The following is a 14,761-nucleotide window of genomic DNA, read 5'->3' as shown; positions in this document are numbered from 1 at the left end:
ATTTATCTAATTCACCTGCAGGCTGTCAGTGGCCAAGCAGCCACCAGCTTGTCTTCCCCGTAGCCCCCAACAGCCATCCACCATAATGTGCCCCTGGCCCATGGGCCTTTTTGAGAAGCCAATCTCAGTACAGCACCTGCCTTCCTGGGGAGTAGACACAGGGTCTTGGACTAAATCAGACTTTGCCTCAGAAATACTGAGCTATGGGTAGGAAGCCAAGTGGGCCAGACATTATGCATAAAGCCACTGTAGCCAAATAAACTTTTAATGCCAATTTTTTTAAAAAGATTTTTTTGGAAAGTCAGCTATCGAGAGGAAGAGAGACAGAAAGGAAGATCTTCTGTCCACTGGCTCATTTCCCAGGTGTCCATAATGAATGGAGTTGAGTCAATCCAAAACCAAGAGGCAGGAACTTCTTTTAGGTCTCCCATGCAGGTTCAGGGTCCCAAGGCTCTGGGCCAGCCTCGACTGCTTTCCCAGGCTATAAGCAGGGAGCTGGACAGGAAACAGAATAGCCAGGATACAAGCCAGTGCCAATGTGGATTTCCGGGGCACACAAAGTGAAGACTTTAGTCACTAGGCTACCACACCGGGCCCACTAAATCCATTTTTAAATAAAACATAGTATAAAACATTTTTTAAAAATTCTGCTTGGGTAGTAGTACTGTGGCATGGTGGTAAAGCCACTATATGCAAGGGCCGCATCCCTTGTGTGTGCCAGTGCATGTCCTGGCTGTTCCACTTGCAATCCAACTCCCTTTTAATGGCCTGGGAAAAGCAGCAAAAGACAAAGTGTCTGGGCCCCTACTGTGCGCTCGGAGTCCTGGAAGAAGCTCCTGGTTTCAATCTTGCCCAGCCCTGACTGTTACAGCTATCTCTTCCTCTCTCTGTAACTCTGATTTTCAAATAAATAAATCCTGTAAACAATAACAGCAAAAATTTTCTACTTAAAGTTACTTTGTTGTTTAGTTTTTGGTGTGTGTATGTGTATTAGATTGGAGCAAAGGGGGCAATTATAGTCGTTGTCTAATTTTAGGGGTCTATAGCTCTTTTGTGTGCTTTAGGAGTAACTTCTAAAACCTCCTAATAATACTCCCTGGATGCCATAACAAAATGCCAAAAGCTCTGGTCCCAGCATGATAGTGTAGTAGTTAAAGTCCTCGCCTTGCATGCACCAGGATCCCATATAGGGTGCCGGTTCTAATCCTGGCGGCCCCACTTCCTATCCAGCTCCCTGCTTGTGGCCTGGGAAAGCAGCAGAGGACGGCCCAAAGCCTTGGGACCCTGCACCAGCGTGGGAGACCCAGAAGAGCTCCTGGCTCCTGGCTTTGGATTGGTTCAGCTCCAGCTGTTGCACTCACTTGAGGAATGAACCATCGGATGGAATATCTTCCTCTCTGTCTCTCCTCTCTGTATAATCGCCTTTCCAATAAAAATAAATAAATCTTTAAAAAAAAAAAACCCAAAAGCTGGGTAACTTTAGAGAAAGGTATTTTCTCACATTGTCAAAAACTGAAAGTCCAAGCTGAAGGTACTCTCAGCAGTGGGTTCTGACGAGGCCTTCTGTGTTGCCTCACGCATCTGTGCACAGGTAACTCTCTGGTATCTTAGATGCCAGTCCTCTCTGTGTAGGGCCCTATATTCATGATCTCATTTAACCTTAATCACTTCTCCAAAGGCCCTGTCTCCAAATATAGCCACATGGGGGTGGGGGCTTCAACGTACGATAGGAGGTCATCGTTAAGTCCACCACACTCCCCAAGCACAGGGAGTGCTGTGGAATAGATGTTTGCTCCAGCATGGGTCCCCTGCTTTAATTCACTCTTCAAGGATGACAGGGCACTTTCTGGGTCTCTGTGTCCCTGCAAGAGAGTGGCTTCTGTAGACCAGCCTGGGTAGGCGTTTCCTTAGGAACCCTCCGCAAGTTAGTCTTAGCAAAGCTACTATCATGTCTCTCATGCCTCAACCTTTCCCTCCCTCTACACAGGTCCCCAGCCCATTTTTGCATTTAACCACATCTCTAACTGCACATGTCCTCCTTGCTTTTAGCCTCCAGAGTTACCCCTGTCATTTGGACACTACCAAGAAGAGCCACAGCCTGGCCGCACTGATGCAAGCTGCACTGCACATTAGGATCATCTGGAGAGTTTTCAAAAGAAAAAAAAAAATTTTCCCCCAGCCAGTGTCATCCCATGTGATTTAAATCAGATTGTCAGTGGGAGATAGATTGTCAGCATTTTTACAGATGAAATAGATTTCCAATCCAGGTTCCATCACTTACTAGCTCTGTGCCATTGGGTAAGTTGCTTAATTCAAAATGAAGATAGTACAGGCAGTGGGACCTGTGTTGTAAGATTGTGGTGATGATTCAATGTGAATACTTGCAAGGATCCTAAAAGAGAACCTGACACTTGAGGTTTTTGCTTTTATTGTTAACTGTTGTCATTTCAGGTGTGCTTGAAAGCACCTTCCAGAAGAAAATCCTCTGTTATTTCAAGAATTTACCTGGGAGAATCAGAACACTAACTCCCCTAATCGTGAAAGCGAAAAAGGGAGCTGGCACCTGCTTGGTGTGAAGCGTGCGTTATTCTGTTTAATCTTTACAATAATCTCGGGATGATGACAAGTCACTTTTCAGAAGAATCAACAAAAGCTGAAAGAGGTTAAGCTGGTGATGCAGCTGGGGTTTATAACCAGGTCTTTCTCACTCCAAATCTCATTCATTTGTTATGAAAATATTTTGATTGTCAAGAAAAACACAGAAAAATGGTTTCTTGTCGTCTCCATGTGATCCACCCACTAGTAGAACTGTAACAAGCTGGCTTTTGTTGGTGTGACTGGGGAGCCAGAGCACATCACTGGGGAAATGCTTTCATTTCCTTATGATAACATAAGTTCTAATTAGTAACTGGGAAAGTACAGTTAAGACACATGTAGGAGAGGGTGTTGTACATGGGTTAGGCCACTACTTGGGATCCCATTTTGCAGTGCTTGGGATAGAGTCCCGCCTGTGTTTTGAGTTGAATTTCCTGCCGATGCACGTGGGAAGCAGCAGAGGATGACTCAAGTACTTAAGTCCCTGCCATCCACAAGGGAGATCTGGTTTGATTTCCTGGTTCCTGGTTTCAGCCTGTCTCAGGCCTAGGCTACTGCAGACATGTGGGGAAGAAACCAGCAGATAGAAAATCTTTTTTCACTTCACTCTCTCTCTCTCTCTCTCTCTCTCTCTCTCTCTCTAAGGTTACTTTTGAAGTAAATAAAAAGAATAAGTAAACTTGTGAAAAAAAAATATATATATATATCTTTTGACAATGTAGGCAGGAAAGCCCGTTTTCAGCACTTGAGTTCAAAACCAACCTCCCCATTTGTTGTCTGTACCAGTTACTTCATTGTTCCCTGCCTCAGTCTCCTCTCCCATCAAACAGGGAAAATAACAGAGCTTTGGGGATCAAATGGGCTCAACACAAGCTTAGCCCTTGGCGGCACCTGACCTACGGCAAGTATTCTGTAGACAGCTGTCATTGTTGCCATTACCATTTAGGGCCAGCAAACTGATCTTTTAACCTGCAAAATTTCATGGGACTTTTCTAAATGACACTAAAAAAAGGCCCTCAACTAAACTCTGAGAAATGCCACCAGATTTAAAAGGAATAACATAAATACCGTATCCTATCACCTCATCCATTCCAGGCAGACATTTCACACTTCTTTCCCTCAAGCCAGTGCCCCTCTTCTGCAGGGAGACTGCAGACCCTGCTCAAGGAAATCCTCAAACAAGGATCAGGGAGAACAAATCTAGACCCCGTTTCAGCTACATAGGAGCAGGATGACTGCCTGCCCCAGGCAGTGTGGACGGGGTCAGGTCTGCAGGCCAGAGTTATGGTTAGGTGTACTGACAAAGTTTCTCCTTGACTAAACTTTCATGTTCCCTCTGCATTAGGCCTCAACCTTTGGACTGTTTATGTGCATCTTTGCATTGCCAAGGTTTAGCAAAAATTCTCAGTCAGTTTCAGTCAGAGTCACCCACTGGAAGCTTCTGATCAGGCTTCTCATCCCCGCCATCCTGCAGGGGTGCCCTATCACCTTCGCCTAGCAAAAATCTCCCTTTACTCTTAACGTCTCTTACGAATTTCTCATCCACTGCTCCTGATTCCTGCTACCTAGCTATATATCCTCACTTGTCCCTGCTGCACTCAGAATTGAGCTGAACTGACTGATCTATCTATTGCAATAGTTCCTCAAGATTTGGTCTTCTACCACATTCTTGACAGCCCAGTTTTGCTTTTTCTTTGACAATCTACACTGACAAGTGCATGTGGACACCCATGTGTGTACATGCACACACATACACCCCAGCACAGCTCTGGAAGCACTCAGTAGCTCTGTATAGTGGTTCCAAGGAGCACTCCTTGGTTAGGATCTTAGAAACAATTCTCCATTCCCAATGATTAGCATCTGTGCCTCTTTTACATCAGTGGTCATAAATGGCACCAACCGTACTCTGGTGTGGTCACGCATGACTTAGGAGGCTCGGCCACCAGCCTCTGGATCTGGGCCAACGTGCTGCAAGCTTCTTCCAATTCCCTCCAAATGAGAAACACGTCCTCTCTAACTCCAGCTCCTGTGAAGCAAAACACAGCATGGGTGGCTACCTGAGATACCCACGGGACCCCTTCACTGGTCCTCACACATTCCATCCTGCTATCCCGAACATTTATGAACATCACATTGCACTCTCCCCTGTAAACTCTTACTGGGAGTCAGAAGAGAAATCCCCAAAGGAGTGCTGAACCTTCAAGAAATCTGGAATGCCGACCTTAGCAAGCATGCTATTTGACAGCAGGTGCAACAGACTGATTGGGTTGCCTACATTCCATATTGGGTTTTAGCTTGAGTCCTGGTCCCTCTGTTTGTAATCCAGCTTTCTCCTAATGAGCCTTAGAAGGCAGCAGACATTGGCCCAGGACTTGAGTCTCTGCCACCCACATGGGAGTTCCCCCTGGCTCCTGGTTTGGGCATTACTCAACCCTGATCGTTGCAGGCATTTGGGGAGTAAACCAACAGATAGAAGATATCTGTCACTGCCTTTCAAAAAAAAAACCTTTGTTTTTAAAGAATGTATTCTTGTAAACATTTGTAGCACCCAGAATATTTGAGGATAACTTATAGCTAACATTCAAGCAAGATAAAGAATAAGAATACGCAGAAGCACTCCCATCATAGCCAGGCCTCTTGCAGTGAGGAAGGGAAACTCCAGGACACAGGAGGGCATCCCCTGCATGTCCTTTCCTCATTAGGTTGAGATCCCCAGCTCCTTTTAAGCCACTTTCATAAGTCGTCATTATTCCCCAACCTAACAATGGCTCTTTGGCTTTTTTCTCAACTTCTGGACTAGTTTTAGCTGTGCAATACTTGGAAAATAATATTGCTTAGGAAATAGACACAGCTATGTCTCTCATTCAAAGTTTATTCAGGGTGAATGATAAGCCATTGGGGCACCTGCATCCCACATCAGAAGTGTCTTGAATGGACTCCTAGCTCCTGACTCCAGCTTCCTGCTTATGTTCATTGCAGAAGACAGTAGTGATGGTTCAGGTAATTGTGTTCCTACCACACATCAAGGAGATGTGGATTGAGTTCTTGGTTCCCAGCTTTGGCCTCAAGTCCTGAGGGCCACTGTGGGCATTTGGAGAGTGAGCCAGCAGATGGGAGTACGTGTGCTCTATCTCAAATAGACACATTCAAAGCAAATAAAACTAGATTCTGTGAAATTTCATTCCACAGATAAATAGTCCAGGGCTGAGATGATGCTTTGCCTGCCTTCAGGTCCAGACTCGAAGAGCTCAGTGGCTCAGTAGCTTCCAGAAGTGAAGAAGGGCACAAAGGCAGGAGGGAAATGGTTGTGACGATGAAAGTGCAATATGAAGGGTCCTGTGTGGTAACTTCAGGATATCCAACCCAGAGCCAGATTGTGATGTTGTACTTCAGCTTTGCAAGATGCTACCACGGGGCACACCAGGCAAAAAGTACATGGGCACCCCCATATTGTTTCTCACAACTATATGTGAATCTATAAATAACTCAAAACTAAAGATTTAATTAAAAGAAAGGAAAAAATCTCAGACCCAGGCTCTATCCTGTAATTTCACCATTCTAGCACATTCTTCTATCCTCACTCAATTCACAGTTCATGATGGCTTACAGGCTTCTAAATAGCATGTCCAGGTTAGGGTCAAGAGGCAGAAAGAATGTTGGACAGGTAGACAAGTCTTACCTAATCCCCCGAACAGTCAGTCCCTTTTAGGCACTTTTCCCGGGAACCCTGGACACCTGTTTCACTACTTAACCATAGCCAGTACTTCATCATGTGACCCTATCCAGCTGCAATGGAAACTGGGAAATGAAGCTTTTAAGCTACCTCCTATAGATGAAGGGAGTGGCTCTGAGTGGTAGCAGTGCTGGCTACACCCACTGAGACCTGTTCTAATGCCAGACGTTTCCAGCAGAGCCAGCTCAGCAGCCCATCCCTTTTCCCTGCTGCTGACAACTTGCCAAACTTGCAAATTTTAACTCAAAAAGCATTTTCTCTGCTCATTTCCTGGCTGCTCCACAAATGCCCTGCTAGAGGGCACAAAGTAATCTTAGATTATCCTATTTGCTGATGAGAAATCTCCATGGAGTTTGTTTTAGAGAAGCAAAAGGAACGGGCAAAGAGACTACGAACATGGATGCCAACTGCCTCCCGTTGCTGTCTCTGCCCCTACCCAGCCAAGCTCCTGCATCTCTCTGTCTGAGTCGGCTGCACCCACAAGGCCAGTAGGGACCTCAGGGAAAAAAACCGCAAGTGTAAGAAGCCACTCGTGAATTTTCAATGGAATCTTTGAGCTCAAATCTCCCATCTGCAACTACTGGAAGAGTTGTGGAGATGGCAAGCAGTCTGCTCTGAGGTTGGTTTTTTTTTTCTTGCTATTTCTTTATTATTATTATTATTATTATTATTATTATTATTATTATTAAGATAAGATTATCCTTACCCAAACTGAACAGTTCACAGGTTCCTAAGATCCCACAATTCCAGAGAAGGAGAGCTCACCATATAAGCCATCCAGTATAGGAGATTCAGCTACCCTGGACCAAAGGACTGAACTTAACACCAACAAGACAGTGCAGCCAATGGCCTCTGACTTGTAAATGGTGGTAAGGAGGGGTAGGGCAGAAGCAGAAGGGGCGTCAGGGCTGTAGTCCCTAGAGGCTACCTAGGTCAAGTGAGAGTATTCTCAGTTCTGCTAATCAGGAAATCAGCAGCAAGCCCTGGCACAGACGGATGGTCAGTACAGCTTTGCAGCCCGTGGTGAGAGGTGCCATGGTGCTGAAGTCCACAAATAGCCCATGCTGCTGCTGCTGCTGCCAAGTGAGAACCTTATCCTCACAGGACTTGTGACTGCTATAAAGCCAAGACCACTATAAAACCAGCTGCTTCCTTCAGCATGGAGGTGCTAAGTAGCTGGATACTCTCTTAAAAAGTTTCAAATGAGTCAAGGCTTTCCTCTAGACTTGGGAAGACACCACAGACCAATAGCAAAGGAAAAAGTCTCCAAGGAAATGCAGTTAGCTCTTGATTATCTAAGACAGGGAAGTGTGTCTCTAGTGGCAGCAGTGGCCTGTATAGGCAGTAACTGGGGAAAATCACTACAATGCAGTGGTATTGTATTCAGACAACCAAAGGTGGCTAAAAAGTAAAACAATGCAAAACTATCCATTCAGTTAGCATTGCTGAAACAGAAAAGGTATGAAAAAGGAGAATGCAGGTAGCAGAACAAGCGTAACTTGCAAGGCATAGGTTTGATTTTAAGTTATTCAACAGCCAGTGCCACTTTGACCAGGAGCACTTTTCTGCAGGGATTTAGCTGGGATGTGTGACAGTGACAGCTGAGGCAGAGGGAGCTCTGCTGGAAATGGGAGAGCAAGGAAGACAAGGCACAGCAAAGCCCAGCATTCACAGGGCTTTATGAGTTGGGAATTCTCCAAGCAAGTCCACACGCGCTATGGATCTTGACTGCCTGGGGTTATTTTAAGCCTTACCCAGAAGCAGGTGTGGACCACAAACAGGCAACTGAAGACTTTGAAGCGCCTCACACCCAATCAGCCCCAACTGTCTACAGCACTGACCCTCCCCTGTATTCCTTACAGTAATCACTTGAAGGTTCATATTAAAACACTGGCAGGACCTGGAGGTGTTGTCACACCAAGCTGCTGTCTTTCAGTAGCATCTGGTCTTGACTTCTCACACTGGCTTGTTTGACAAATGAAATGAGACCCAGCACAGAGAAGATTTGGAAAAGTCCATGGAGAACCTGTTGCCAAACACCACCTCTCTCCCTTGTACTTCCTCTGGGTCTCATCTGTAGGATAGAGTCCAGCTGTCCCCTTATAGCACATGAATATATTCATTCAGCAAATATATCTTCACTACCTCCCAGAGGGCAGGCACTGTTGGTACTAGCAACATGGCAGCGAACAGAGCTCTGCTCCTAAAACTGGAACCAGTGCAGGGTTCAAGGTCTTCTTTAAAACATCCCACTCCCAACCCCCAACATTGCCCCTGGGAACCAGGTTAACTGCAGGACTGTCGTTTGGCACCTCGAGGGCACCTGTCCTCACTGCATCCTACAGCCTCTCCAGGTAAAGGTATTCTGCCTACTGCTCTTTTTCTCCATTCCATAGAATGAGTGAGCCTGTTACAACCTCTGGTTGTCTACCCTCTTGCTGCCAGGGCACGCTCTCAGGCAACGCCATTGGTTAGGCTGTCAGTATATGAAATTCCTGGCTGTTTGTCATTCCAGCCTCCAACTCCAAAGGGCCCGTGATGGTGATATTATTATCCACACAGCCTTGGACTCAGTCTAAATTAAGCTGATGGTTCACAAACACTGGGCTTAGATTTAGGAGGCAGCTGCTCACAGGGCATTCCACCGCTCAGCTGGGATGTGTGCCTCTCCTCCAGGAGTGAGCCTACAGCCTCCGGTTGCTGTTTCTGTGTTCGCATGGGCTGACTCTATCACTGCAGTGTCTGCAGTACAGGAGCAATCTCTTTCCCAGGTAGCCTCCACAGCCATAGGCACAGGATCCAGGGTTCTCAGGATGCTTCCCAGTTTTTACTTGTCATTATGACAAACAATTAACCAGTAGCTCATATATACATTCCTGGTAGAAATGCCCTGACAAAATTTACAGCCTCCATTACTACAAGAAACGCATGTGTGTTTATAGTGGAACACTGGTAGGGCACAGAACACGGAGCCTACAGCTGCACCCTAGAGATCCCAGACCTTCAGTGACCTGGTCCTCATGCAGGAAGGCAAGACTTCTTCTCAGGTACCATCTGAAGTACTATCAACACATAATCAGGAGGGGAAGAGAGATTCAAAAGACAGGTAGACTGCTGGCAAATGCTGGCTGAAGACAAGCCATCTCAGACTGGGCTATAATGCTCACTGGCACATGCAAGACCTAGGGCTGGGAGTGGGCCTGAGGGACAACTACAGAGACTCCCTTGCTGGGCAGTAGCTTCCACTAGCTGGCATGAGAACTGGGACTGGGGGTGGACCAGCTGGGATAGGCTGCCCTGCTTGCTGTTGCACACAAGAGCCAGTATGCTTTTGGACCAGTGGGGCTAGGCAGCAACACCAGTTGGCAAGTGCCAGGAGAGGGTGCAAGTCACGTCAGACTGGATGGCAGTGCTGTCTGGCAGGCACAAGATCCAGGACTGGAAGCAGACTTGATAGGGGAACTGTGGGCACTCCCCTGCTGGGCTGTAACTCCTACTGGTGAGCAGGAGAGCCAGGACTGGGGATGGCCCAGGCTGGTCAAGGCAGCAGCACCCTTCGGCATATGTGTGGGCCAGGTCTGCTGGTGGGGCGGGCTAAGCTAAGTCACAGCATTCAGGGGAGTGCACTAGATCCAGACGGGATGTGGAACAAACTAGGCTAAGCTACAGCACATGCCAGAACATGTAAAAACTGGGACTACGGCAGGCCTGGTGGGGATTATTGGGGGTTGCCCTAACTAGACTGTGGCACCTGTTTATGTGCACAAAGAATGGACCTGTGGTGGGCTGAGCTAGTACAGGCTGCAGCACCCATCAGTTTGTGCAAGAGATAGGGCTGAGGCAGAACTGACCAAGCTGCATTCACCGTTATTTGCATAGATGGAAGACCGAACTTGACCCCGCACCGGCTGGTGCACATAAGAGTCAAATCTGAGGTCACCACAGGTGAGGTTTCTTGGGGGGACTCCCCGATTGGACCACTGGACTCAGACCCTGGCCACAGGCAAAATCACAGGATGTGTGATCTGACCTTGGAGTACATAGGCCGCTTTAGTTGCTAATGGCTGTGCAATGGACAGTATGCCCAGATACACACAGGGGACATGACGGCCAGTTTACCTACGCCAGCAGGGGATGTCAACTGCCTCATCAGAGAATGGAAAACAGAGCAAGATGGACAATCTTCCTTGCCAAGCTTTGCAGCATGTTCCTGGGTCTGTGGATGCACTAAGGTGGACTTTGTCAACCAGCGGACCTTGGAAAATTTTTCTCAACCCAGAAGCAATGAAACCGACAATTCAGAACTATCAAAACCACTTAAATAACACCTTCAGAACATTCTCCTCCACAACAGGGTCTCTAAGGCATCACCACCAAAAGACTGCCCCCACCCACAGGGGTTAATATGGTTTGACAACAAGGATCAACCCCCATCCCCTCGTCTCCTGTGGACACAGGAGAAAAAAAAAAAGTAAAACATATGTCCCACCCACCTTCCTCCACACCTGACGCTCAGCACCCTAATCAGAGGCCCACATGGGCATGCAACCCTCTCAACTATTGTAAACAATATTAAAAATAAAATTTAGAAAAAAATTTTCTCTTTCTTTGAACTGACCCTTGTGGGAACCACCTGGAAATGTAACTCTGGCTGTGATTTCTTTTTCTTTTTTTAAAGGAAAAATGAGAAGGCAACCTAATATTTTAAAAGCATAATTAACTGCAAGGTGTCAAAAATCAAGACCCCGATTCATGATGTGGATCAGGTGAACAGTTCGTGTTCCTGAAGGAAGTAAAAGTGGTGAACTTGGTAGTTTTTGTTGTAATTAAAAAAAACTCCCAGCTCCTTATGTTCAATTATATTTTAAGATGCTTTGTGGTCGAGAGGTAATTAAACACCTGCTGACTCTACTCAGCCTCCTGGCCCTAACAGCTAAGTCATGGTGTGCAGCTACATTCATCCCCACCCTCTGGACTTACAGAAATTAAACATTACTTAAAGGCAAATATAGAGTCATGTAACCATCTGGATAAATGTTTAATGTTTTCTGTGGGGCAATAAAATTATATGCTTCATAGAAGCTATTATGTTATGTGAGAAACGATTCCAAATACTATGTATGAACAACTTGAGATATAATCCAATCTAACATGTGAATGTGCTACCATTTCCAAGGCTCTTCCTTTGTAAGTGGAATCCTATAAAATACAAATGTAACATAGCCCATGTTGTCCAAAAGTCACTTAGCAAATCTGAATCTAAGACTTTGCTATCCTCCATGTAGAAAAGAGTGGACTTGCTTCCCCAAACTTGGTAGGAGGCATGGCCCCAAGTCACAGGGTGCTATTGAGAAAGTAGATGATTAAAAGCCAGTAAAAGGACAGACATGCAATGTCTAGAGAAGAAGAGCTAAAAGAAGGTATCTGCCAATAAATTTTAGTTGGTAAAATAGAATAGATTAAGAACAGATAAAGAAAATCATGATAGCAGAACAGGGAGACACATCTCACCAACAAAGATCAGCAGAAACTATATCTCATGTGTTTTGATGTTTTTGTTTTTAGTCTCATTTCTTCAAAACACTTTTTCTCATTAAATTCTTCCCTGACTCATAGATCATAAAGTAACGTTATTTTCTTCTAGAAGGTTTTTGATTTTCTTCTTCATTGCTTCAGCAACACAACAGTCATTCAGTAGTATGTTATTTAATTAACTTCATGGTCTTGTAAATCTCTATTTTCTCCCTGTTGTTCATTTTGCTTTGTGACTTTTCATTTAAGGTATGGTAACTGTGTAATGGACACTAACATATGTAAATGTGAGGATACAATGCAGTATGCACCTCTACTTCCAGATCCAAGATGAACCCCCAATGAAACTGTTAAATACATCTTGACAATAGGATGCTAGACTCTCTGCCAATATTCATGCCCACAATGATGGACTTACGACTGTTTATGAAGAATTATACTATTGTAACAATATAGGGGAACTCAGTGGGGTGGGAAGGGGATTTGGGAAGAGGCTGAGAGAAATCTCAGGGGCTATGGAACTATATCATAAAATGATAATAAGAAAAAATAAATGAAACATATTTCTATATGTTGTATATAAATATATGTGTTATGTATAAACAAATGTGTTATATATAAATATATATGTTATATATGTGTGTGTTATATACTAACTCAAGAGGTAAGTGTTTTATGATGTGGTAAATTCTGGTAGAGTTTCCTATAGAACAAATTTATGAAGCTTGGTGCTTTTCCATTTTTTTCACTAAGTAGAGGGCTGAACTTCTCTCAGAAGCTATCGCTTCTCGGCCTTTTGGCTAAGATCAAGTGTAGGTTCTCTCAGAAGCTGTCCAAAAGACAGACAGCTGCTCCCCAAGTTCTTATCAACCAACTCAGAGCTGACAGAGTTAGGGTAGGACTGCCGATGCTGGGGAGAAAACCCTGCTAGCATATATTCAACCTCGGTCCTGGGCAGCCTGGGTCATGTGGATGGTCCCCTGGTTGTTGGATCTCATCCACAGAGTAGCAGTTTGCTCCCCCACTCTGTCACATCCTTCAGGAATCAGCAGGTTCTAGGAGGTTAATTATTTTCTTCAGTCTCACAGAAGATGGGTTTAGAAATCAGGAAGCCAATTACTTTACAAAACTATGCTCTTCTCAAGAGAACAATTTGCGTGCAGAATCATCATTTACTCATTTATTCAACCAGCCTTGATCAATGCCTGTCATAGTAGGCATTGAAAATGTGGGGTGAACAGGAAACAGTCCCCGCTCTTCCGCGATTCCCACTCCAGTGTGGTTTTCTAGGAGTGTGGCCCTCACAACCTGTGTAGCAACCCCTGAAATGTTCCTCAATGCAGATTCCTAGGCCCAACCCAGATACTTTGCAAGGACAGGGATTCAGGAAATGGGATTCATTTTTATTGGAAAGGCAGATTTACAGAGAGAAGGAGAGACAAAGAGAAAGATCCTCTGTCCGCTGCTTAAATCCTCCAAGTGGCCACAATGGTTGGAGCTCAGCTGATTCGCAGTCAGTATCCAGGAACTTCTTCCAGGTCTTCCATGCAGGTGTAGAGTCCCTCTAGCCATTCTCCACTGCTCTCCCAGGCTATAAGCAGGGAGCTGGATGGGAAGTGGAACAGCTGGGACATGAACCAGCCCCCACTGACACACACAAGGCAAGGACTCATTCACGAGGCCATCACACTGGGCCTGGGAAATGGGATTCTTCACTTGATCTTAGCCAAAAGGCCAAGAAGCAATGGGAAATGGGATTCTTTAAAATGGTCTCATGGTCTTTTAAAAAATGACCATTTGTAACAAAAGGTCACAAAGTTTTAGTTCAATAGGAGAGAAATGCATGTAAGTACATTATTAAACATTCTTGGAGAAAAAAAAAAATATTGGGGACGATTCCCGGGATGTCCCCTATTTCTGTCCTAAGGAAATGCTTTCTAGAGACGTCTGTGCTCCTATCCCTTCAAAGGGTGGGGAGTTTCCTCACATACCATTTTCCCAACACCCTTTCTAGCTATCTCCCCTCTACACCCTTCATAACATTCGAGTATTTCTGGGTCACTTATTTTAGATACATTTTATAGCAGCTACTTTCTGCTGATAATAAAGAATGAGGAACTGGATTTTCCTATGTGTCTACTATGTCCAGGGCCTTGTACTGTGGACATCAGACTTACCTGGCACACAATCATCACATGGCTTGAGATCATTGCCTCCCTTGCAGAGAAGCCCACTGTGGCTCAAAGAAGATAAGGAACTTGTCCCAGGCCATACAAGTAACAAGTGGTGAAGTCTTCTCCCCCTTGGGTCCATACTCCTTCTACATTGCAGCATAGTCCCAGAATAGCCTTGCAAATGTTCATAGCGCAAGAGCTCCCAGCAACCAGGAGCATACAGACTCATCTTCCCTAGGATAGAAACCACTCAGACTATAATTCTAATGTGGTTAATGAGGATTGGTGAGCTGTGTCTCCAAGTGAGGCGTAAGGTGACATTCTGACGAGTGGCGACATGTTGGTCTGCTGGCTCAGCTGTAATCTGCTGGCCCTGGGTTTGGCAGTCAGCCACAGGACAGGCCTGCTGAAGTTATTAAGTCTGACAGCTTGCATAGGTTGGGCTTTCATAGACTACATGTTTGTTTTTGCTATAGTGTGAATGTGATATGTCCCCCTGGAGTTCATGTATTAGAAGCTTGTTCCTCAGTGTGACGTTAAGAGGTAGTGGGACCTTTAAGAGGAAAGGCCTAGTAGGAAGTCATTAGGTCTTGAGCAGGTTTGGATTGGGGGTGGGGAAGCTTTACTCTTGCAAGTGATCAAGTAACTCTCATGGGACTCTAGTTAGTTCTCCCTGGTGGGTTGTTATAAGACTGAAGCTGTCCCCTCCCTGGGTTCTCAGCCTTCC

The 14,761-nt window shown here is 45.3% G+C and overlaps 1 protein-coding gene across 1 annotated transcript in view; it reads right to left on the bottom strand.

The window, feature by feature from the left end:
- VWA3B (von Willebrand factor A domain containing 3B) overlaps positions 1–14,761 on the bottom strand; it is a 231,064-nt gene that overhangs the window by 155,370 nt on the left and 60,933 nt on the right. The window contains exon 8 of the mRNA XM_040994133.1: positions 4,496–4,621. Coding sequence (XP_040850067.1) covers positions 4,496–4,621 — 126 coding nt within the window. The remainder of the gene's footprint in view (positions 1–4,495; positions 4,622–14,761) is intronic.

The sequence above is a fragment of the Ochotona curzoniae genome, unplaced genomic scaffold, assembly GCF_017591425.1.
Source record: "Ochotona curzoniae isolate NIBS_2020 unplaced genomic scaffold, NIBS_Ocur_1.0 contig_883, whole genome shotgun sequence".
In the NCBI taxonomy this organism is placed as follows: domain Eukaryota; kingdom Metazoa; phylum Chordata; class Mammalia; order Lagomorpha; family Ochotonidae; genus Ochotona; species Ochotona curzoniae.
This window is presented reverse-complemented; position numbering and strand designations above follow the sequence as displayed.